This window comes from Mesoplodon densirostris, chromosome 16 (assembly GCF_025265405.1).
Source record: "Mesoplodon densirostris isolate mMesDen1 chromosome 16, mMesDen1 primary haplotype, whole genome shotgun sequence".
Classification (NCBI taxonomy): Eukaryota; Metazoa; Chordata; class Mammalia; order Artiodactyla; family Ziphiidae; genus Mesoplodon; species Mesoplodon densirostris.
This window is the reverse complement of record NC_082676.1, coordinates 69,385,173-69,407,561: the sequence shown is the minus strand read 5'-3', so window position 1 is coordinate 69,407,561 and position 22,389 is coordinate 69,385,173. Positions and strand designations below refer to the sequence as shown.

The 22,389-nt window shown below is 49.3% G+C and overlaps 1 protein-coding gene across 1 annotated transcript in view; it reads right to left on the bottom strand.

Annotated features, from left to right (window-relative positions):
* Positions 1-22,389, bottom strand: part of SLC24A3 (solute carrier family 24 member 3) — a 481,322-nt gene that overhangs the window by 5,712 nt on the left and 453,221 nt on the right. Inside the window, exons 13-16 of the mRNA XM_060078238.1 lie at positions 20,784-20,950; positions 17,817-17,931; positions 16,314-16,426; positions 9,187-9,249 (exon numbers count right to left, since the gene is read on the bottom strand). Of these exons, the coding sequence (XP_059934221.1) occupies positions 9,187-9,249; positions 16,314-16,426; positions 17,817-17,931; positions 20,784-20,950 (458 nt within the window). The remainder of the gene's footprint in view (positions 1-9,186; positions 9,250-16,313; positions 16,427-17,816; positions 17,932-20,783; positions 20,951-22,389) is intronic.

Sequence of the window (22,389 nt, the reverse complement as noted above, 5' to 3'; positions counted from 1 at the left end):
ATCTACTTTCTCAGCAACTTTCAAATATGCTCAGTTCTTTTTTTTTTTTTTTTTTTTTTTTTTTTTTTTTTTTTTTGTGGTACGCGGGCCTCTCACTGCTGTGGCCTCTCCCGTTGCGGAGCACAGGCTCCAGACACGCAGGCTCAGAGGCCATGGCTCACGGGCCCAGCCGCTCCGTGGCATGTGGGATCTTCCTGGACTGGGGCACGAACCCAGGTCCCCTGCATCGGCAGGCGGACTCTCAACCACTGCGCCACCAGGGAAGCCCGCTCAGTTCTTTTTTAACAGCGTACATATATGATGGATTGTTTAATTATTCTCCTCTTGGTGGGCTGCTTCCAGTTTGGGGCTATTGGTGTGTATTGATTTTATAACACAAGCAAAATGAAAAGAGGCCGACAGTGGAGACAGGAGAATGAAGAGAATGAAGACAGCTCGGGACTCCTCCGGGACCTCAAAGGCACCAGCTCACACGCTGGCAGCCCCTCTCTGCCGTCAGGCACTGGTAGCGCTTACTAAACTGGAGCAATTCACAGCCTCCCCCCACGCCCATCCTCTTTGCGAACATGCAGTTGAGTCAGATGGGGCCCTCACCTCCTTCCCACTTCTACTCTGCCCATCCCTCCCTAGGTCCTTTGCCTCTTCCAAGTTCACTGGGCCCCTGCTGGCTTTATCCCCCAGCTGACGCTGATCTCATCCTAACTTTCCCCGGAGGGGCCGGCTTCTTACCTCCCCAGCTAGTCCCAGTGCTCTAAGGGCAGATGCCTGGGTCTTGAGCTTTTTGTCATTCCACACAGCACCTAACTGCCCCCCTAACTCCACACACTGTATGTTTAAGTGAGCATCTGCTGGTGATGCTGAGAGAGAGAGAGAGAGAGAGAGAGTGTGTGTGTGTGTGTGTGTGTTATGTGTAAGGCAGTGAGGCTGGATGGCAAGGGGCACGACTGGAGAGCTGGGTGGGGAGACTGCCAACGGTGAAGGGTGGCTTTAAGCCTGATCTTTTTAAGCAAGAAAGTCAGAGGGCACCAAAATTACCTTTTTCCCCCCAGTGGAGGCAAACTTGCATATGGTAAAATGCACAGATCTCAAGAGGACTGTTGGATGAGTTTTGACAAATGTGTGTACCCAGGTAACCCCCACCCCAACGAGAATATAAAACATTTTCGTTACCCCAGTATGTTTTCCTGAGGGCAGCAAATCTTAACCCTCTCAAACAACTAGTTTCTTGGGGGCTTGCTAAGCCAGACAATCTTAGGGTTGGCTAAGATGCTAACCTCTGGAAAAGACTTGGAACTCCAACTGCACAGTATGGACCTAAACTGGCCTCTCTCTGCTCCTGCCTCAGAGATGCGAAGCCCAGGAAGTGCAAAGGCAGAGAGTCCCCATGGCAATGCCCTTCTGAGTGCAGGCAACACACTCGGATTGCTCAGCTCTGACATTTAACGTTGTTTTTATTTCTTGCCTTCAAAACTACGAATTTTCATTCCCCAATTCCCTCTTGGCAGTTGTTGGAGAGGAAACAGGAGGCTGGCTTGTCCCCAAGTCAACAGGAATTTAGGCTCTGTGGATGTGTGGTTTTTAGTAGGGACACACACAGAGACCATGACACCCCTAGTTTCCCGTGTGCACGTGGCTCATAAAACAGCTCCCTGAATCCTACACCGTTTGTTTGAGGACCTAAAAAACCCCCAGCCTCAAAGACTCCGACTCTCCCCACATTACAGTTTAAAATCTCTGTATGTTTTGAGGTCAGCTCCACCCAACCAGCAAATTCTTTTCAGAAAAACAAGAAGCCCCTGGATTTTCTCTAATTTGGTTTATAACTTGGAACACATGTGGTGTGTCCTTTGCATTTTCTGCCTTGGGTAGTTTGAACACTTGCTTGGGCTTTGCTTCCAAATGGATGTGTCCAGCCGTGACTTGACGCTGTATAACATCACAGGGCGGGGATCTCTCTCCTTGAACAATTAAATGACGTCAGAAAGTGAAAAAGCCGACAGAAAAGCAGCACGTTAAAGGCAGCTGGTGCCCAAGTCCCTTCCGTCCCAGAGCATGCACACCAACACAGGATTGCACTGAATTCTAGTGGCTACTCCTCGAGGTGGCTTGTTCTCCCTGTAAAGGTGAGAAAGCTGAGGCTCAGGGCAGTGAAGCTCTTAACCAAGGTAAGATTCTGCTCACCAGTGCGCGGGTGTGGGTTTCCCCGACACATCCAAGCAATTCTGCGACACCAGCTGAGTGTCCTGCACTTTAACCTGCCACTACCTACCTGGAAGCCGCAGCAGCTCCCACAGGTTAGGCCTCAGCCCTGCAAGGCTGTACCCACCTCCCCCTACTTGAGATGCCAGCTGTAAGTCCAGGTTGTCACCTGTGTTTTTGACAACTGGGTTATAGATTAGAGGTCCCCATGGAGGTTCCAAGAAGGAACCTTCTTCTTGGGTTCTACTAGTTTGCTAGAGGGCTCACAGAACTCGGAGAAAACCTTTACCTTACTAGATCACCGGTTTATTATAAAAGGATATAACTCAGATGGAAGAGAGGCACAGAGCAAGGTGTGGGGAAAGGGCTGGGGGCTTCCATGTCCTCTCGGTGGGGGGGGGGCACTCTCCCTGAATCTCCACGTGTTCACCAGCCCAGCAGCTCTCTGAACCCTGTCCTTTTGGGGCATTTACAGAGGCCTCATTATAGAGGCACAACTGATTAAATCAACGGCCACTGGTGACTGATTGCACCTCCAGCCCCTCTCTTCACCCCAGACTTCAGGGGGTTGCGACTAAAAGTTCCAACCCTCAAATCACAGGGTTGGTTTTCCTGCCAAGCAGTCGCCATCCTTAGGTGCTGACCTAAAGTCACCTCATTAACAGAAAAAAAAAGACACCTTTGTAGCTCTCCTCAGGAAATTCTGAGGGTTTTAGGAGCCCTGTGCTAGAAACGAAGAGTAAATGTATATTTCTTATCATAGCACAGTATCACACACGGCCACGGAGCTGGTAAGGGGTCAAGCCTGCACTCAGAGTCGGGCTTCAGCCTGTAAATTCTAGACTCTTCCCTGCACCTTGTAGGGCACAGGGAAAAAGCCAGAGTTGTCTTCACCTGCTAAGAACTCTCCAAGGTGGCATCTGGGCCTTTGCTGCAGAAGCCCATGCAGCAGATGCCCGTGCAGCAGAGGCCTGGGGCCCCATCCAGGTCCCGTACTGCCCCCATCCTCTTGCCCCTTTGGTGGAGCCAGCTGACTCCCCAGAGCCAGTACTGGCGTCTGTGCCTGAGGGCTCCTCCCAGAACTGCGGAAGTGCCCCCCGCCCCACCAACGTCCCCCCGGCTGCTGCTGCTGCCTACCTTCCCGTCACACCTCCCCGCTCCCTACTGGGCTTTCCTCCTCCCTCCCCCGCAAATAAATGCCTCACCCCATCCTTGTCTCAGGATGCAGTGGTCTCTGGGGGATCTAAACTTGGATAGACAGTGGGACTGAATCTGCTTCAGGCCTTGGTGACCCAGGTCAGCCCTTTCCTGGGGGGCCAGTAAAGACCCTGTCTTCCCCCAGGTATCATCTCATTTTCCTGAACCACCACCTGAAATCTAAAGGGAAAGATTCACCTTCAGGGGGTTGGGTGGTGTCACGGGAGCCCCCAGGGTCTTGTCAGAACAGCCTCAAGAAGAGCCCCATTCATTGCCATGTCGCCCAGAGATCCCCCAGTTACCCCTCCAGGTCTGTGGGAACAGCTCAGATTTAGACAGGCCCTGGCAGCGCTTTCTGGATTTTGCTGGTGTCCATGGTGTCAATACTGCCAAGGTCAAGTGCAAGGTGCCAACCAAGGGTGGGGTGGGGAAGACCTCTGTAAGTCTCTTCTTCCCCTGGGGGTTGGGGCAGCGTTTTCAGTAAAAGGAAACACTGGTCCGGCAACTGGAGCAGCATCCAGGTACCAGGAGCCTGATTCAGGAATGCTCGCTAAAAAGACGAGAAGGAAGATGCAGAAGCATCCAGAACCAACTGGCGGGTTATGGGCGCGCTGGCTGAGCCGGACACAGTTCTGCTCTCAGAGGCGGAGGGGAGATGACCACCCACGTGACTGCAGAGGCAGTGGACATGGCTGGGGCAGCTTCCTGGGGGAGGTGATGGCTGGCAGACAGCCGGCCTTGGGAAAAGCCTTCCTCCACGTGGCCACTCCCTCCTTCTGGAAACATTCTCGGGCCCCACTTCCTCCCAGTCCCCCCCCACCTTTCTGGCTGACCACTCCTCAGCCTCCTTCACTGGATGGTTTTTTCCTACCTGACATCAGGATATGGTTCCGGCCTCTCCTCTCTATTTACACTTATTTCCTGTAGGAGCTTTATGCTTGAAGACCCACATTAATGCTCTCGACTGCCCAACGGAACTTCAGCCACCTTTATCCCACTGCCTACCTGACATCTCCACCAGGACGACCCTCAGACACATCAAACCTAATCTGTCCTAAATGGAACCCTGGGCACTGCCTCTTACATATGCTCCTCTCCACCCCTACCCAGGCTTGTCTTCCCCAGGTCACATATTTTCTCTCTCCTACACATGCTTCATCACTGGTCTTGGGCCTCTGTCTTGTCTGGCTCCAACCCTTTCCCCACGCAGTAGCTGGAATCTTCTTCCTAACAGGACAATCACACCACCCCCTTCCTTGTCTCCATGACCACGGCTCTCAGCGCCCTTGCCCAGGTGGCCTCTCTGGGCTCTAGTTCATTCCTGCCACTCATCCCTCTGCCTCCCCTCCTCCCACCCCCACCCTCTTCCCCCAGGCAGAGGAGCTGTCCTCGGGTCCTTCCGTGCACAGAACTTTCTAGTACCTTGGTCTTTTACTAGCTGTTCCTTCTGTTTAGAAAAAGCCTCTCACCTTTACCTGCTTGGTTTCTGATCATCTCAGATTCTCAGAATAAGTGGCACTTCCTCACATGCATTCCAGGTGCCCTGATCCCTGCCACACACAACCACATGCTGCCACGGCTCCCGCATGACCAGCTCTCAGGAGAGCATGCATCACACTTGGGTTCGGAATTGCCTGTGTGGTCATCTCCCACAGGCTGGGGCTCCAGGAGCACAGGACGGTGTCTGTCCAGCTCACTGAGGTGTCCCCAGCGACGGCGACCAGCTTAGCACACAGAAAGCAGTCGATTCATGTCTGACCAGAAGAAGGATGAGAACATTTCTGATCACTTCTTTTTACCTCTGTGGATTCTGGAATCAGGAGGGCTCTTGCTTGGAAACAGAAAAAGACAGACACCCTCTTCTGCCTCCGTTCATTGCTTCTTCGATTTATTTTATATTTCTAAACCCCAGCTCAGAAATCAGATTTGCCCTGGCTTCCCGGAGCCTGCCTGGTGACTTTCTTCCTTCGGCTGGAGTAGGCGGAACAGACATTTGTCACCAAAATGGGACAAGAAGTATTCATTTTCCAAACTGACTTTTAGAAATAGTTTTTATTGGGGGCACTTAGGTAGCTAGCTGGCTTCTGAGCAAGACACAAGTACTAAGAAATGCTAAAATCTGTAAAACTGCCTTGGTTCCTTGCTGTCAGATGCCTGAACCTAATCCTTGCACAAAACAGCTGTCTCGGTGGTAATTATCCAAAAATTATGACCTGGAAATCCATCTAGGCAAGATGGGAAAATTGCTTCAGAACTGTAGCAGGTCACTTGCTAGGGTGAGGAGGCCATTAAACCCACACAGGCTGCTGGTGCCAATGTCAGAGCTACAGAAAGATGTCATGTGGTTACTGAAATGCTAATAGATGGAGGCCCCTGAGTGTCCTTTTGGAAATGACACCCTCTCTCGGGAAAAGCTGGAGGCGGACCTGAGGGAAGACCACATCGCTCATGGCCAATAAGCCTCTAAATGCGCTTTTCCATGAACCTGGAACTATCTTTCCAAGCAACTTCTGCATCTCGGCATGAAGTTACACATTGGTGACCCTACAGTGTGCCTGGGCACGGGGGCTGGCCCCCAAGGGCCTGATGAAAGCGGTGGAGGGAGCCAGGGCCTGGACAAATGGATCATCTTCATGGAAGGATCCAGAGCAGTTCTTCCAACACTCAGATAGAAACCGCTGTAGACTCACCACTTACTGCAGCCTTAGGCAGTGGCGATTTGAGCTGCACCAATGCCTGTGAAATCTGGGCGTCAGTTCTCTTCCCTCCCGGTTCCTTCTCTCTTTACATGAAGTTGAAGTGCTCACCGAAGCCTTAATAAGCAGACCCTGACCTCTCTCCCAGCAAAGACTCAAACTCAGGGGCCCCAACAACAACCCTCACGCTCCTGGGCACCAGCCAGGAACGGCGGCCTCTGTGCCACGATTTGTTTTGGCCACGGTTCTCCCTGGCCCAGTGTGAAGAGAAGAAACCTCACTGTCCTCTCTCTGCCTCTTTCTGGCTGTGGAATTTAAGCTTTGAGGCCCTGGGTGCCTGAGCTGCAGAAGCGGGCCTAGAACGGCACTGCGCTTGCAGTGAATCCCTGACCCTGGCCCGCCTCGCCCCGTGCCCCGGCCTTCCTTCTGTTTTCAGACACAGCTGCCCGGGGTACCCTCTCTCTACAAGGCGCCCCGTGCCCTGGCCTTCCTTCTGTTTTCAGACACAGCTGCCCGGGGTACCCTCTCTCTACAAGGCGCCCCCTGCCCCTCAAACCCCCCACTCTTTTTGGCCACTCACTGCTCAGCACAGAGCCCACCGCCCTGGGCAGCGGGTCCAGGGTGACGGGCGCCCCTCACTGTCACACGCCCACCTCACTATCTTCACAGGCTTCTCCTCTGAAGTCAGTGCCCCCGTGTTTGTCCCTCATGGAGTCTGTCTCCCTCAACCCGACACACGGTCTAAGGGGGAGGGGCTGGCCTGCCTTGTTCACTCTGTATTCCCAGTTCCTCACCAAGTTCCCGGCACATAGTACAAGCACGATACGCACTGGTGGAGAAAATGATGCTTGTCTTACTTAGCTGTTGCCAGAATTAGATGAGCCCATGTGTGCATGGCCTCCCTGGAGTTGCTGGCACATAGCAGGGACTCAATGACTGTTAAGCTATTCTCAGTGCTGCTCTGTTTGTCCCCTGCACTTTTCTCAGGTCAGCCTGTTCCTCCCTTCTGCTCTGCTCACGTGTCTTCCTCCCCAAGTGAGGTGGTGCTGATGGGAAGGTTAGGATCCATCAATCCATCCAACAACTATTTCTTGAGCACATTCTAAGTACCAGGCACTGTGCCAGGCAGAGAGGAAACAATAAATGAGTAAGATGGGCACAGTTCCTGCCCTGGGGGCGATCACTTCTCTGCGGGAGGCTCAGACAAAGGGGCAAAGTCAGCCTTGATGGTATCTGCTGATGAAAAACACAGCAGCGACATCTGACTCAGGTTTGGGAGATCACAGTGGACATCCAAGCTGATACCCAAAGGATGAACTGGAGAGAGAGACAAGGGGAGTCCTTGCTGGTGGCCCTTCCCCGCTCTGTGAGGTGGTCTGGTTCCAGGGGACAGTTTTCTTCGATCACTAACTTACAGGAAAACCAAAAGACACAGCTTGGTTGGGCCAAATTGGGCCACTGTTTTGGTCTACCATTACTAGACAAAGAGGTAGCCGGCACAAGTAAAGTTTCCCAGAAAATGAAAGTCTACCTTTCTACATGCCAGCACCTTGACTGCTTTTGATGAAATTATTTCATTCTTAATTTTGTCTGGATGACTGAGAATGACCACCATGAATATACATTATTTAACTGGACTGAAATACGGCAACACTCTCAGGAGCCACTGATGTATGAGGATTGCTCGCCTCTGCAATTGAGGAAATAAAATGTATTCTCTATTGAAACAAGTAAAATGTCCTGCCGTGTGGATGGCAAACGCGAAGTGGACAAGGTTTTACACTCAGGCTCCAGACACAGGGAACCGATCCGGGTAAATAACTGTCAGACAAAGTAGGGAAGAGAGGGGGCCAACAGGGACATGGGGAAGAGCTTATGTGATGCTCAGCATGGGCTGTACTTGGGGGCAGTGCCTGGAGGGATGAGAGGAGTCAGGCGTGTGGGCAGGACTCGGGGGGTCTGCTCATAGAGATTTCCTCCCTCCCTGAATGCCCTCTCAATCAAAGAGATGAAATGATCTCCGAAAAACAAGTAAAAAGTAGCATTTTAAAGAATGCCACTTGGATCTGAGGGTGGTTTGATTACTCTGCGCCCCCCACCACCCCCGATTCAGCTCACCTGGCTGCCTCTACCTGCTTCTTGCCCATTTACATTTTAGTTCTGCTTCAGGATGAAAACTCTTCCTGACAGTGAAGATTATCACTATTTATTAAACATGGATTCTAGAATACACTGCTTTAACTGCAGTATAACCATGGACTTCCTAACAGTTACTAAGTTTTAAATAGTACTGAAAAATAAATTAACTAGGTTTTTTCCCCCAGAGAATTTTAAAAGTTCAAAATGTAATCTCCTTTTCAACAAATGATGCTGAAACAACTATATATCCACATGCAGAAGAGTGAACTTGGATCCCTACCTCACACCATATGCAAAATGAAATCTCCCTTGGTTTCCCTGGGGCTCATGAACTGTTTATAGATTATTGAATTTCTACTTGCAAAAGAGAGGCCTACATTGGACGCTGGTATCCCTGGAATAAAATGAAGATCTCTCTGGCACTGGTTACAGAAACAGAAGCATTTGGATAAAGGCTTCTTTCTCTGGTCTTTTCAACCAAACGTTTTCCCCCAACAGCACTCTCCTGTGTGCCATGGCTGCTCATAAACCAGAAGTGGCCTGCTTCTTCTCCTGCATTTCCCCCTCAACTTCAAAAATAAAGGCAATCTTCAACCACAGAATTTGATGTGCTCCTTGTACAATTCCAGAAGAATGACCAGGCGGACTGATGACCCAGTTATGTCATCCACGGATGGAAAACATGAACTTGGGCCAGACATCTAATAGGGCCTGAATTTTTGTGTTCATGATATCACCCTGCCACTAGAGTTGGAACCTGAAAAGGGTGTGTTTTCATGGCTGTGGGTGTTACTGATATGAGAATTATGTTTAATTTTCTGTTCTCTAAAGAGTGTTGGGAGAATGTCAGGAGAGGAAAAGAGGGCATGATTTATGGCAGACAAAGTGCCTCGTGGAGTTGGGAGTTCATGTTCAATCAGGAAGATTTCACAGCTGGTAAGAGGGGTTGGTTTACCTCCAGGATGACCTCTGAGTTTTGTTTTTCAATGTTTTTGATTTCACCTTCTGTGACTGTACCCTGTAATCCCAGTAAAGAAAAAATAAACATAACGGATCTTAGGGACATTGGAAGGATTTGCGTTCCCTGCTCCTGCCTGTTTATCCCTCCTTGGAGAGACTCAAGGTGGTAAAAATCTATTATTCATGGACTGATTTTCCAGGTTATTTAGAGCATAGTTTCTTCTCATCGTTTTGCTGCATGCTTTTTAGCCACTAGAGAAAACAAAAAGTGGTTGAAATTCATGTACGGCTGAAGTTTACTTCTTCACAAGTTTGACAAGAGGAAAGTGCGAAGGTGAAACAAACAGGAATCAACCAGGTGGACTGTTGCTGAACTCAATGGATCCATACCCAGCACTCCGAGCTGGGTTCAGGGACACAGAAGCCAGGGGGAGTCTGGGGTGCCGATAAAGATGGGAAGTAAAGATGGATCAGGAAATGAAATGACAGACAGTACACTGCATTTAGAAGAGGCAGAGCCCTTGGAGAGAGGAAGGAGACACCCAAGACCGAGCATGACCATGTAACGGCAGAGGGCAACCTGTAGTACGTCCTGGGGAAGTCCGGGTGTGCTCACAGCAGGGCTCTTGCTTGGAGTGGGATACACAGGCTTGAGGCCTGAGCTGAACTGGGTGATAACGGGGAAGGCTGAATGACAGAACCTTTCTCTATCCTTTGCTCAGGCAGCATCGTCTCACCTCAAAAATAAATGTTGAACCAACTTTAAAAAAAAAAAAGGCATTTATTTATTTATTTTAATTTTATTTATTTTTGGCTGCATTGGGTCTTCATTGCTGTGTGCAGGCCTTCTCTAGTTGTGGAGAGTGGGGGCTACTCTTCGTTGCGGTGCACGGGCTTCTCATTGCGGTGGCTTCTCTTGTTCCAGAGCACGGGCTCTAGGCACACGGGCTTCAGTAGTTGTGGCGCAAGGGCTCAGTAGTTGTGTCTCGCAGGCTCCAGAGCACAGGCTCGGTAGCTGTGGTGCACGGGCTTAGTTGCTCCATGGTACGTGGGATCTTCCCAGACCAGGGTTCCAACCCGTGTTCCCTGCACTGGCAGGCTGATTCTTAACCACTGCACCACCAGGGAAGTCCCTGAACCAATTTAAAAAAAAAAATACTGGTTTGGAGGGGCACCTTCCCCTACCCTCAGGTCTCAGCTTGGACCTGAAGCTTCCCTCTAAGTCATGAAAGGCAGCTGTTGGTGAGGCTAGTGCAAGTGCAGCGGACAATTCACTCAAGGCTTCCATGACATTCAACACCTTTTTCGTGGCTCAAGCATGTACGAGCCCCATCCTGTGTGCTCTGAGGATGCTCATCCTCACCGAGCTTCCCGTGGTGAGAACATGAAGGGAAAGGCTGTGTTAAAAAAGGAGAAGAATATGCGGGTGCCATGAAGCTGCCCCTAAACTGCAGGAATGAGATAAGGATAAAATAAAATGAAATGAATATTGTCATTTTGAAAAATAACGAGCCATGTGTAAAGAGCTCCAAAATGTTCGTCTTCTCTATAGCAAATCCAACTCTGGGAAAATAATCAAAAGAAATAGCCTCAAATGTAAATGCAGTTTTGTGGTTAATTTTTGTAGCTCTTTAAACTCTATAAGGTTGATGTACTAAGATGTCTGTGGCATCATTAGTTATAACAGTGAAAACCTTGAAGCAGCATCCATGTCCAACTGCAGCAGAATGATTAATTTTGGCGTAACAAGGATATTAAACTGCCTAATAATGATGTTTTTAATGAGATTTTTAAGGAAAATATGTTTGCTGTGTGTAAGAAGAAGTATTTTAAAAAGCAATGTGTAGAGCTTCCCTGGTGGCACAGTGGTTGAGAGTCCGCCTGCCGATGCAGGAGACGCGGGTTCATGCCCCGGTCCGGGAAGATCCCACATGCCACGGAGCGGCTGGGCCCATGAGCCATGGCTGCTGAGCCTGCGCATCCGGAGCCTGTGCTCCACAACGGGAGAGGCTACAACAGTGAGAGGCCCACGTACCGCAAAAAAAAAAAAAAAAAAAAAATCAATGTTCAAAATTGTATAGCGTGACATCAGCTATGTCAACCAGCCTAGGAAGAGAAAACTATGCAGAAATGTTAACAGTTGATATCTCTGGATGGGACTATATGATTTTTATTTCATCCTCTAAAGCTGCAGTGTCTCATGGGCAGCCACAAGTCATGTAGCTATACAAATTTAAATTCATTAAAATAAAATAAAAATTTAAAAAATTCAGGCCTTCACTTGTTCCAGCCACATTTCAAGTGCTTAAATGTCTCATGGGGCTAGTGGCTACTATATCCCCCAGTACGGCTAGAACATTTTCATCACTGTAGGAAGTTCTATTGGACAGGTACTGCTCTAGAGTTTTCTCTAATTAGAATTTCTCTAATTAAAGTTTCTATAATTTTCTATGAAGACCATGAGCTATTTTTATAATCAGAGAAAAGGAAGAAAAAAGTAAAGTTCAGATTCGTGGACTGTGGGAAAAACCCAAGAGATTATTTTAGGAATGGCAAAACAGAATCAAGCTGACTTGTACTGAAAGCAAGCAGCGAGGCTTTAATGAGAGTGTAAACACAGTGGAAAATACTGTTCTCAGATTAAGTACAGAAAAGATGTGTTAACCAGAAGGGAGGTGGTCCACAGAGGACCCAGGGAAAGGAGCTCAGAGGCAGGGTTAGTCAGTGCGCCCAGAATGGCTGGAGTGGAGGGGGCAGCTCGGGGTGGCAGAGAGACAGGCCCTATGATATGCGTGGACGCTCGGACGGCAGCAGCTCAGCAGCCCCAGTAGAAGGTTATCCAGCAAATCCTTCCTGTTTGGACTCCACTCTCAACCGGACACCCTGGACTGCAGGACTCATCCGCGTCTCCACTCCTTCCTGGGTACACAACTCAACTAATGACCTGGAGCTCCCTTATAGCTAGACGGGAACGTATGACTTATCTGGACAGTGGGTCGGGGCAGCCAGGACATGGACCACTTCCAGGCCTCATCCAAAACCGATCTGCACCATCCTCCGTGCCCTTGCCCTCTCAGCTTTCTGAGTGGCCTCTGGAGAAGGACTCCAAGATGGTAGAACCACCTGATGGAAAAACCTCAATCTCTGAGTTTCTGCTTGAAGCATCCATGGGAGCTGCCAGGATAGAAACAACTGCAGCAGATTCTGAGCAAGAAATAAATCTTCGTTGGGCTACCCCAGAGAGATTTTGTGGTTATTTGTAATAGAGTAGTAGCAATGCTTATTCTGCGAAATAAAATTCTAACTTGACCTTCCGTGGGGAGGGTATCAATGCAACAGGTCTGGTTATTCAATCCTGCTTGCCTCCAGCGGAGCCTAGAACTCTCAGGCCGATGAGAACGTGGCCCTTGGAATGTTCTTTATGGACCAGCTTGGCAGGATGTTCGGCAAGGCTTATGATGTGTACCTGGTGTCTGTGCTGGGATTCCAAGTTTTGTGATCACGGCTGTACATGTTGCAGGAGTGTGTCTACCTGACCAGCCCTCCAGAGAGCCTCAGACTCCATCTCCTGCACGTGGCCCTGTAGTGAGGCAGGACTTGGAAGGCTGCACCTGACCTCTCTGGACTTCTCCTGATGCATCTTATTTGCCTGTGGCTTTTACTCTAAACCCTTTACTCTAATAAACCTTAGCTGTGACTATGACCTGCCGTTGAGTCCCATGAATACTCCTGGTGAGTCAGTGCACTTGAAGGTGGTCACGGGGTTCCCCAGATACCTCCCCCATAAGATCTTTCTCCAGGAAAACAGAGCGCAAGTCATCGGCAATAAGTATGCTTTCTATCTGGCACTTGGGTATGTTAGTACCATCTGCTGGCATTCTAGCATATACATCAAACTCTTGTGAATTTGGTTGATGTGAGTCCATTCATCAGATTCTGACTGACAACAATGGTACTCTTAGGAATCTTGGAAGATTATCTGGGATCCTGTGACCACCCAATGGATGATGCTCCTTCAGGTGCCAACCTGGATGACATTTCTTCAGTGTCTCTTACATGCCACTTAACATGTGATAAGATGAAGCAAGTTCACAGATTTAGGACGAGCCGTGAGTGAGGCAGAAATAAAGGCTGTGGAGAGAGATCCCATTTGGAGGCAGTGGGGGGTGGTGGGGTCCAGGAAGGAGTCCTGAATGAAGTGGCATTTGCAACAGACCTGGAGGGAGGAACATCATTTCAAATGGGAAGAGTGACGGGGAGTGTGTGCATCTGAGTCAGAGTCCGCGGGAGGAAAGACTCCAGCAGGGGAAGCACGGGGCACCTTCAGGGGCTGTGAGTCTAAAGGGCGCTAGCTCAGCGCTGTGCAATATCCGAGACAGCAGGTGGTCGGGGGGGCATGGTGTTTCGGGAGCACTGATGGGGGACCATTGAAGGGCTGGCCTCTGGTGAGCATCTGTTTACCTTACAGTCAGCCTAGGCTAAGTGGTCCTTCTTCCTGGGCTTAGGGCCCAGGATTAAAACTCACTCCTGGGCATATACCCAGACAAAACTCTAATTCAAAAAGATACATGCACCCCTATGTTCATGCAGCACTATTTACAACAGACAAGACATGAGAGTAACCCAATGGACATTTGTCCATCGACAGATGAATGGATAAGAAGATGTGGTACATACATACAATGAAATATTACTCAGCCATTAAAAAGAATGAAATCATGCCATTTGCAGCAACATGGATGGACCTGGAGACCATCATACTAAGCGAAGTAAGTCAGACAGAGAAAGACAAATACCATATGATATCATTTATATGTGGAATCTAAAATACAACACAAATGAACATATCTATGAAACAGAAACAGACTCACAGACATAGAGGACAGACTTGTGGTTGCCAAGGGGGAGGGAAAATGGAGTTGGGATGGAGTGGGAGTTTGGGATTAGCAGATATAAGCTATTATGTATAGGATGGATAAACAACAAGGTCCTAATATATAGCACAGGTAACTATATTCAATATCCTGTGATAAACCATGATGGAAAAGAACATGAAAAAGAATGTATATATATGTACAACCGAATCACTTTGCTGTACACTAGAAACTAACAGAACACTGTAAATCAGCTATACTTCAATAAAATACATTTTAAAAAAATTATTAAGGGAAAAAAATGAAAAAAAATCAACTCGGGCTTCCTGGTGGCGCAGTAGTTGAGAGTCCGCCTGCCGATGCAGGGGACACGGGTTCGTGCCCTGGTCCGGGAAGATCCCACATGCCACGGAGCGGCTGGATCCGTGAGCCATGGCCGCTGGGCCTGCGTGTCCAGAGCCAGTGCTCCGCAACGGGAGAGGCCCGCGTACCGCAAAAAAAAAAAAAAATCAACTCACCCAGAAAAAACACATTAACCTCTAATGGAAAATTGAGTAAAGGGCATAAAGAGATAATTATCCTAAAGAAGAACCCAAAAGGCCAATACATGTAAAAAAGAATACTCAGTCTCTCTGGTAATTAAAGAAAGATCAATTAAAACACAGTTAAAGAAAAAACTCATGCTGCTGAATCTCTCATAAAAGCCATCAAAAACATCATTTTGTAAATCCATATATCACGTCAGTTTGAATGTTGTCATTTTTTATTAACCGTCGAAAGAGCACCCACATGATCTGGGCCTGCCTGTCCCACAAGTGCATCTCAGGCCACGAGCCCCCAGGCTCACTCTGCTCCATTTATACCCTGAACCCCTTCCTTCTCTCCAACAGGCCAAGTGCACTGTTGCCTCAGGGCCTTTGCACGGGCTGTTCCTTCTGCCTGCAATGCTTTTGCTCTGCCCTGCCCCAATTTTCCCATGGTTGTCTCTCTCTAGTTATTCAGACTTCAACTCACAGTCACCTCTTGTAAGGAGCCTTCCCAGACCCCCCGAGGTAACGTAATGCGTCCTCTCTCACCACGTCATCCCACAATTTCATAGACAGCAGAGAAGAGATCTCGGCTCCTTAGGACACGTTCTGCTTCCTTCCAACTTCTTGGGCTTATCTTTACCCTCTGGTGAAACCTCTCTGCCAACAGGTAGCTTCAAATGAACCAAAAACGTGTGGCCTTCCTGCATGGATTTCAGTTTCATCACCGGACACACCTTCCCTACCTGAAACAGCCATGAGTGAAGCAACTCGGAGACAACCATCATCTGATAAAATGAGCCACCATATTTTCTTCAGAAAACACACTTACTGACAACACATTACACAGATAGACTGAAGCAATGCTCAGTAACACATTTAGAGAAGCACCCAACACTGGGTTGGGTGTGAAAACTTCAGAGGCATAAATAATACTGTTTTCTTCCAGATACAGAGAGAAATCTCTAACTGAAGTTTCTCCCTCCATCTTTGGACAGTGTCTGGGAGAGAAGTGCCCATGAGCAGAGGAGGGAACACTTTGGGAAGCTGGGAAAGAGCCCTGAAATCTACCTGGACCGCCCGTGTCACCCACCTGCAAATCCACCTGGAGTCACGGTCGGCTTAGCCTTGAGAAGGCGCGCGGGGGCCATCACTGTGGGGTCTGACTGTTGCCAGGTCCCTGGCAGAGACAGCATTGGGTATTTTGTGCCCTTCCTTCATGACTAAAAATATTTTGCATGCCAAACAAATCCCATGGGCCAAACCTGGCCCCCCGGCTGTTTTTGCACAGCCCATGAGTTAAGAAGGGTTTTTACGTTTTTCATTGGTTGAAAAGATTCGAAAGAATCAGAATGTATCATGACGTGTGAAAATTATCTGAAATTCAAATTTCAGTTTCTATACATAAAGTTGGACTGAAACAGCCACGCTCATCCACTTGCCATCATCCGTGGCTGCCTCAGGCCACCACAACAGAGCTGATGACAACTGGAACAGAGACTGTCCGGGCGGCAAAGCCTAAAATATCTACTATCTGGCCCTCCCCAGAAACCGCCTACCAGCTCTGCTCTCAAGTCCTGAATGTTCCCACATGAGCCTGACCTCGCGAGGACCTGGCCAGGAGAATTTGTTTTCCCTTCCACGTGAGTGTTTCTACATCTCCTTTGCCCTGAGACACAGTTACAGTGGCCGAGGCCACGAAAAGCGGAAAAACCACTTACGTAGGATCCGTAATCCACAGCCAGGGTCTGCAGGGCCCAGGGGAGCCCGAGGCCAATGAGGATGTCAAAAACATTGCTCCCGATGGAGTTGGACACGGCCATGTCCCCCATGCCTGCGAGGACAAGAGATTACCTGAGTGAGGGAGGTGGTCCCTGGGGGGGTGCTCCAGCCCCCAAAGGACTCTCTCGAGCCCCTGGTCTGACAGCCAGAGACCCACGTGCCTGGGTCTCTCCCAGGCCACCCATCACTGCAGGATGATACAGATTGTAAAATAGTCTATTGAATACGCATTTTCTTTGTTTGTGTGCATTTTTTCAATCAAACAGAATGAAATATACATTCTATTGAACTGCTGAGCTTTACTTCAGACATGATCATTGGTTAAATGTAATTTGAAAACCAACTATGGTTCCAAAAATTCTGAAGCATCCTATAGAAAGAAATAAACTCAGCAGTCTATAAATGGCTCCTGAGTTCACCGACCCCCGGTTCACTGAACCCACGGTTCAGTGTCATCACCCATCTGCTCTACGCTGTATCCAATTCTTCTTCTAAATAACTGAGCAACATTAAGGAAAATAATGTAACCAGCAGAATTTCACAAGGACCAGTGGAGGGCACTGTGCTAAGGCTGGGAGCCACAGGATGTGTTTGCTGAAAACCAATCTCCTCCCGCACAAATCAGGCACATAAATTAGAGTGGGGGCTGGGAGGTGCACGGCCATCCAGGGGGCATCCACCTAGGGTGGGGCAGGTAAACTGTGATCTTGGTTTTGAGGGAGGAAGGGTCTGTCATACACTGAAGAGTGACCTCTGGCAGCTGGCACTTTGAGGGGTTCTGCAGTGGGTAAACCTTAGGCTATGGGGTCTGTCCTCTTGAAGCCTCAGTTTCCTCATCCATAAAATGCACATATGATTGTCTCTAACTTATAGAGTTGTTAAGTAACATCATGTGCTTAAATTGCTCTGTTCAGTTGTGGCACTCAGCAAAGGTTAGCCATCATTGTCTTTATTTATTTATTTATTTATTTTGCGGTACACGGGCCTCTCACTGTTGTGGCCTCTCACGTTGCGGAGCACAGGCTCCGGACGCGCAGGCTCAGTGGCCATGGCTCACAGGCCCAGCCACTCCGCGGCATGTGGGATCTTCCCGGACCGGGGCCCGAACCCGTGTCCCCTGCATCTGCAGGCGGACTCTCAACCACTGCACCACCAGGGAAGCTCTTTATTACTATTTTTAATAATAGAAGTAATACAACCTCCAGAGAGGATGTGGGTGCGACCTAGGAAGCATCTCTGCCTTCCTCGAGGGTAGACCTGCTGGTTTGTTTCCTTGTTATTCTGATGCCAGGAAGCCTTTTGACCAGCATGGCACTGAAGTGGCCCAGTGCTCCTTCCCAGCCGGGATTTGGTGCCCCGGTAATTGCCCTGTGACCTTCCCCGGCCCCCCAAGTAGGAAGTCCTGCCTTCCTTTCCCAGCCCCGCCCCATTCGGGGTCCCACCTTGTCTGGCCACAATGAGGCTGGCCATGCAGTCGGGCACGCTGGTTCCAGCTGCCAGGAAGGTGATCCCCATGATGACGTCAGGAATCCCCAGCGTGTACCCGATGATCGTGACCTGGGAGAGGCAGGAAGAGGAGAGCTGAGGGCTGGCACCAGCCCCACCTGCCCGCAGACCCTCCCAGCAAAAAGCTGAAAAGTCTGCAATCTGGGCGGTCTCTCTGGGGGCCACGTCTGCTCTCTGTATCAAGACAGAGGGTGAGGAACACCTCAGGGCGCAGACGGGGCTGCTGGCAGGGGACCTGGGTGCAGTTTTGGAGCCCATGCTCTCCAACCAAAGACTGGCCTCTCTTACTTTTTCCTTTGGGTGAGGCAGGCGGCCTGAGAGAGGAGAAACAGGGTTTCTGGGAAAAGGCAATATAGGGACAGTATCTGAACTCAGGATGTTCCTGGGAAACCCAGAACAGATGGCTGCCATGCTATGCTGGGAACGCAAGCATCCACGTCCCATGCTGGCTGCATAATGAGACTTTACAGGAGCTGGGAAGGGGCTGACTTACACCATCCAGCCTTGTAGGAAAAGCCATAAGCAGCTGATTCCTTTCCTCTCTTGCTGGACGCCTGGGGACATCATCTCTGCCCACGTCAACCTCTGCTCCACAGTGGCTTACGTTTATCTAGTACTCAGGCACTTTTGTTAGTGCTGAGTGATGTTCGTGGGCTTTAACTTATTTAATTCTCACCACAACCCCAGGGAGTAGGTGCTTATCTCCATTCTTCACACGAGGACACGGAGGCATTGCCCAAGGCCCATGCACTGGGGAGTGGCCCGGGGTGCAGGGACATTCCCACCCAGGCATTCAGGCTGCGCCCGTGGGCACTGACAGCACCTCTATTTACACAGGAGGGGCTTCGCTGGAGGAAGAACAGCTGACGAGGAGGCAGTGCTTCCATCCCATTAAACGAGCCCATTCTGGCCCCCAGTTTCCAGATGGGCAAACTGGGAGGAAAGCAGTGGGTGAGAAGGCGTGAGGAGGGGCAAGTGGCAAAAGTGAGTAAGTGGAAAGAGACCCATCCCGGGTCCGCTGGCTTCAGGAGAGGATAACTTGCAGAAGGTGAACCGACGAGGTCATTGTGGGATGCCACGTGCCCTCCCTCACTTTCTGTAAAATTACAAGAAACGCAAATGGGCTGTGGTAAGTAGCCCACTCCTCCCAGCTCCTCTGGGACCCCTGTGCTGGAGCCTGGCCTCACTCCCTCCCCGTCCAAAGGTTTGGGGGATGTTGGTTAAATCCGTAGGGATGCCTGGCTTGGTCCCTTTCAAACAGGGAATGCACGTCATTTCCATCCAGTGCTGAACTGAATTTGGGGTGGCCTCGGGTTCTCTGCTTTCCCCTCTCCAGGGAGGAAAGTGAGAGCAGAAACACAGCGTTTCTTCTGGCTCTTCTGGAGCCTTTTGTGAAATGGAGCTGCAAGCGTCCTGGCTAACCCTTGTTTTTCCTTTCTCACCCTCAGCGGGGTCTCTGCAGGAATTGGTTTGGCTCCATGGGGCTTGGCCTGGGAAGGGGCCGCTGCCCTCGCCCCGCTGTTACTGTGGTTACCATGGTTACGGCTGAGGCGGGCGTTTGGGGGAAGTGATTCTTCAGGTGGCTGGACCAGGTCTCAGGGGCTTCTCCTGGTTTCCCGCTTACTCCTGGCCATTTCTCAGGGCTTCTCAGAACCTCCCCCAGAGTGGAAGGAGGCAAACAGAAGGAGGGTGAACCTCGGATCCGTCGGCTACTTTGCGTGTTAGTTTTTCAGAGAAAACCACTGGGCCACCTGGAGTTGAGGGACACCAATGCTATTCCCCAAACCTGGCACCCAATGAATGTGTCAAATAAAAACGTCAATGAACACAGGATGAAGGAGAAACCCCTGGCTATAAGACTTGGGTTGAAAAAAACTTATCTGTTTGTCTGTGATGTTGAAGGCATGGGATAATTATGAGTTAATTGTGTCAGGTTTACACATTTGTTATTACCTCTAAAATAATCTTTTCAGAACCTCTTTTTAGCTCTTGAGTTTAATTCTCCAGAATTTATACTGCATCTCTACCTGATGCTCAAGCATGATTATATGCACATAATTTTGTCATGGCTTTTAATTTCTGCCCAACTCCAATTCTAATGAATTAGGTTCACTCCTCAGTTAGAAACCAGAGTCATAGATGGGAAGTGCACTCTGGGTGGCTGGGTTTCCTGGAATGGCTTTAGGGCCGAGGCTCTTTTGAGCAATGGTCTCTCAATCCATGCTAATCCTTGAATCATTGTTTCAGCTTCAGAAGGGACCCTTGAGCATTCACCTGGTCCAATGACTTCATTTTCTGGTTGAAGAAACTGAGCGGAGATGAGGAGTGACTATGATGGATGGGATTGTCAGCCCCCCCATGCCTCCTACCCTTCCTCCACCCTGGCTGCTTGTGACCCTGCTGGTCTTTCCACTAGAGCAGGTGGAGTATATTTCCCCCACTCCATGGATGTCGGGCTTGGCTGATGGAGTGTGGGTGGAAGTCTCAAGCCAAGGGCCTGGGAGGCACCTGTGTTTGCCCTTGCCCTCCTGCATTCCAATGATCCACCGTGAGAAGACATTCCCCAGGTAGCCACTGGTCCAAAGAAAATGAGCACACACACGGAGTAGACATGAACCCCACCTGCTGCCTGAATCAAAGGTAACCACGCTGGAGCTGGAAGCAGACTGCTTAGCCAGTGCCCGCTAAGATCAGTTACTCTATGGTCTGCCTGTCGACAGGTGAGCAGGAGCATAAAGTCTTGTGATTCTGAACCACGGAATTTAGGGCTGGTTGTTACACAGTGTGTTGCAGCGATAGTTGACTGATACAGTTACTGGGCTGAAACCCCTGCCCCTACTCCCCTCTGGTTGAGAGTATTTCTCTCTGAAGAGATCCGGCACTGCTCGGGGTCCTGGACTCACCATCCACACCATCATGTAGGAGAAGGCTGCGATCCACAGTGTGGAGGAAGCGAAGGTCACCATAAACCACTTCTCCCAGCGGGGCTTGTTGCAGTTGGGGACAGTGAAGTACAAGACAAAGCTCAGGGGCCAGGTGAACGCCCATTTCACTGTTTCCAGTTTGCCAGCTGGGAAAACAACAAAGGCAAAAAGAAAGAAAGAAAAAAAATCAGCGAGCTACATTTCTCTGCTCCGCCCTCTGCATGGCTGTCCCCGGACATTTACATCCTAACGGAAGGCCTGTGAAATAAGCCTGACCATGTTGCTCTTTTCCCGGTAGACTCAAATGGCTTTCCACCAGCAACAAAACCAAGCAGAATAAAAAGTTATCCACTGCCACCTGCTAGTCAGGCAACTGGAGCCAGGTGGAAAAGGATGAGGAGGATTCTCAGGATACAAACGGGGTCGGGGGAGAGTGAGGGGTCAGGGTGGAGGTGGGGGAGGGGAGGTAGAGACCGTCAGCTGCCTCTGGGGCCTTCTCCCCATGGACAGGCAGCTACATCTTCCCAGATTCTAAGGCGTCAGCGGGCACAGCGCCACCTAGTGGAATTGCTCAACATCCTCTGTCAACTTGCTGAAATCCTGAAAGACCATCTGAAAGCTCTCAAGGTTGTCAAAACACCGATTGTGTGTCTGCACCCCAAGCTGCTATGGATTTGCAAATCCATAATTGCTTCCTGGTTCTAACTACTTACTGCCATGGACAAGATGATGGATCTGTCAGTGATGACCTGATCCTACCATCTCTGAGCGCTGCCTGAGTGCTGAGTATCAGAGACACCCATAAATGCTTATTTTGGTGACATTACCATGAGTTCTTGTAGCCTCAGATTTGAAAAACACAGTAGTTCTCCTTTGGCCATTATTACCATCCTGCTTAAGTGCTAACTCACCTCTAGAAAGAAATATCAAGATCTCCATCTTCCAGAAAGTTCTCTGTGTGCATCCTTCTGGTCAACATCCCACCCCCCTACCACCATAGATTAGTTTTTCCTGTTCTCCAGCTTCAAATAAATGAAATCATATAGTATTTTTTTGTGTGTCTACCTTCTTTTATTCAACATAAAGTTTTCTGAGTTTCATTCATGTGTCAGTAATTCATTCCTAATTGCTCTGTAGTGTCCCATCCTGTGAATACACCACGATTTGTTTATCCATTCTTCCGTGGATGGGATTTGGGTTGTTGCCAGTTTTCAGGTATTACAACGAAAGAGGCCGGGAGCTTACTTGTAGGAGTCTTTTTGTGGGCGTGTTTCCATTTCTCTTGGGCAAAGAGCCAGGAGTCGAATTGCTGAGTCATAGGGTGGGTGTTTGTTTAACTTTGTAAGAAACTACTAAACTGTTTTCTAAAATGATTATTCCATTTTATATTCCCTCCAGAGTTAAGGAGGTATTTTTAAAATTACATTTTGAATAGTATGAATAAAATTTATTTTATAATTTTACAATTTATTTTATAATTTTATGCTAGCATCCAGCACTTATTCATACATCTCTTACCAGTCTCCAAACAGTTTCCTGAAACTATTTAAGAGGAAAACTGCAGAGTAAAGTTACACAATGCCAC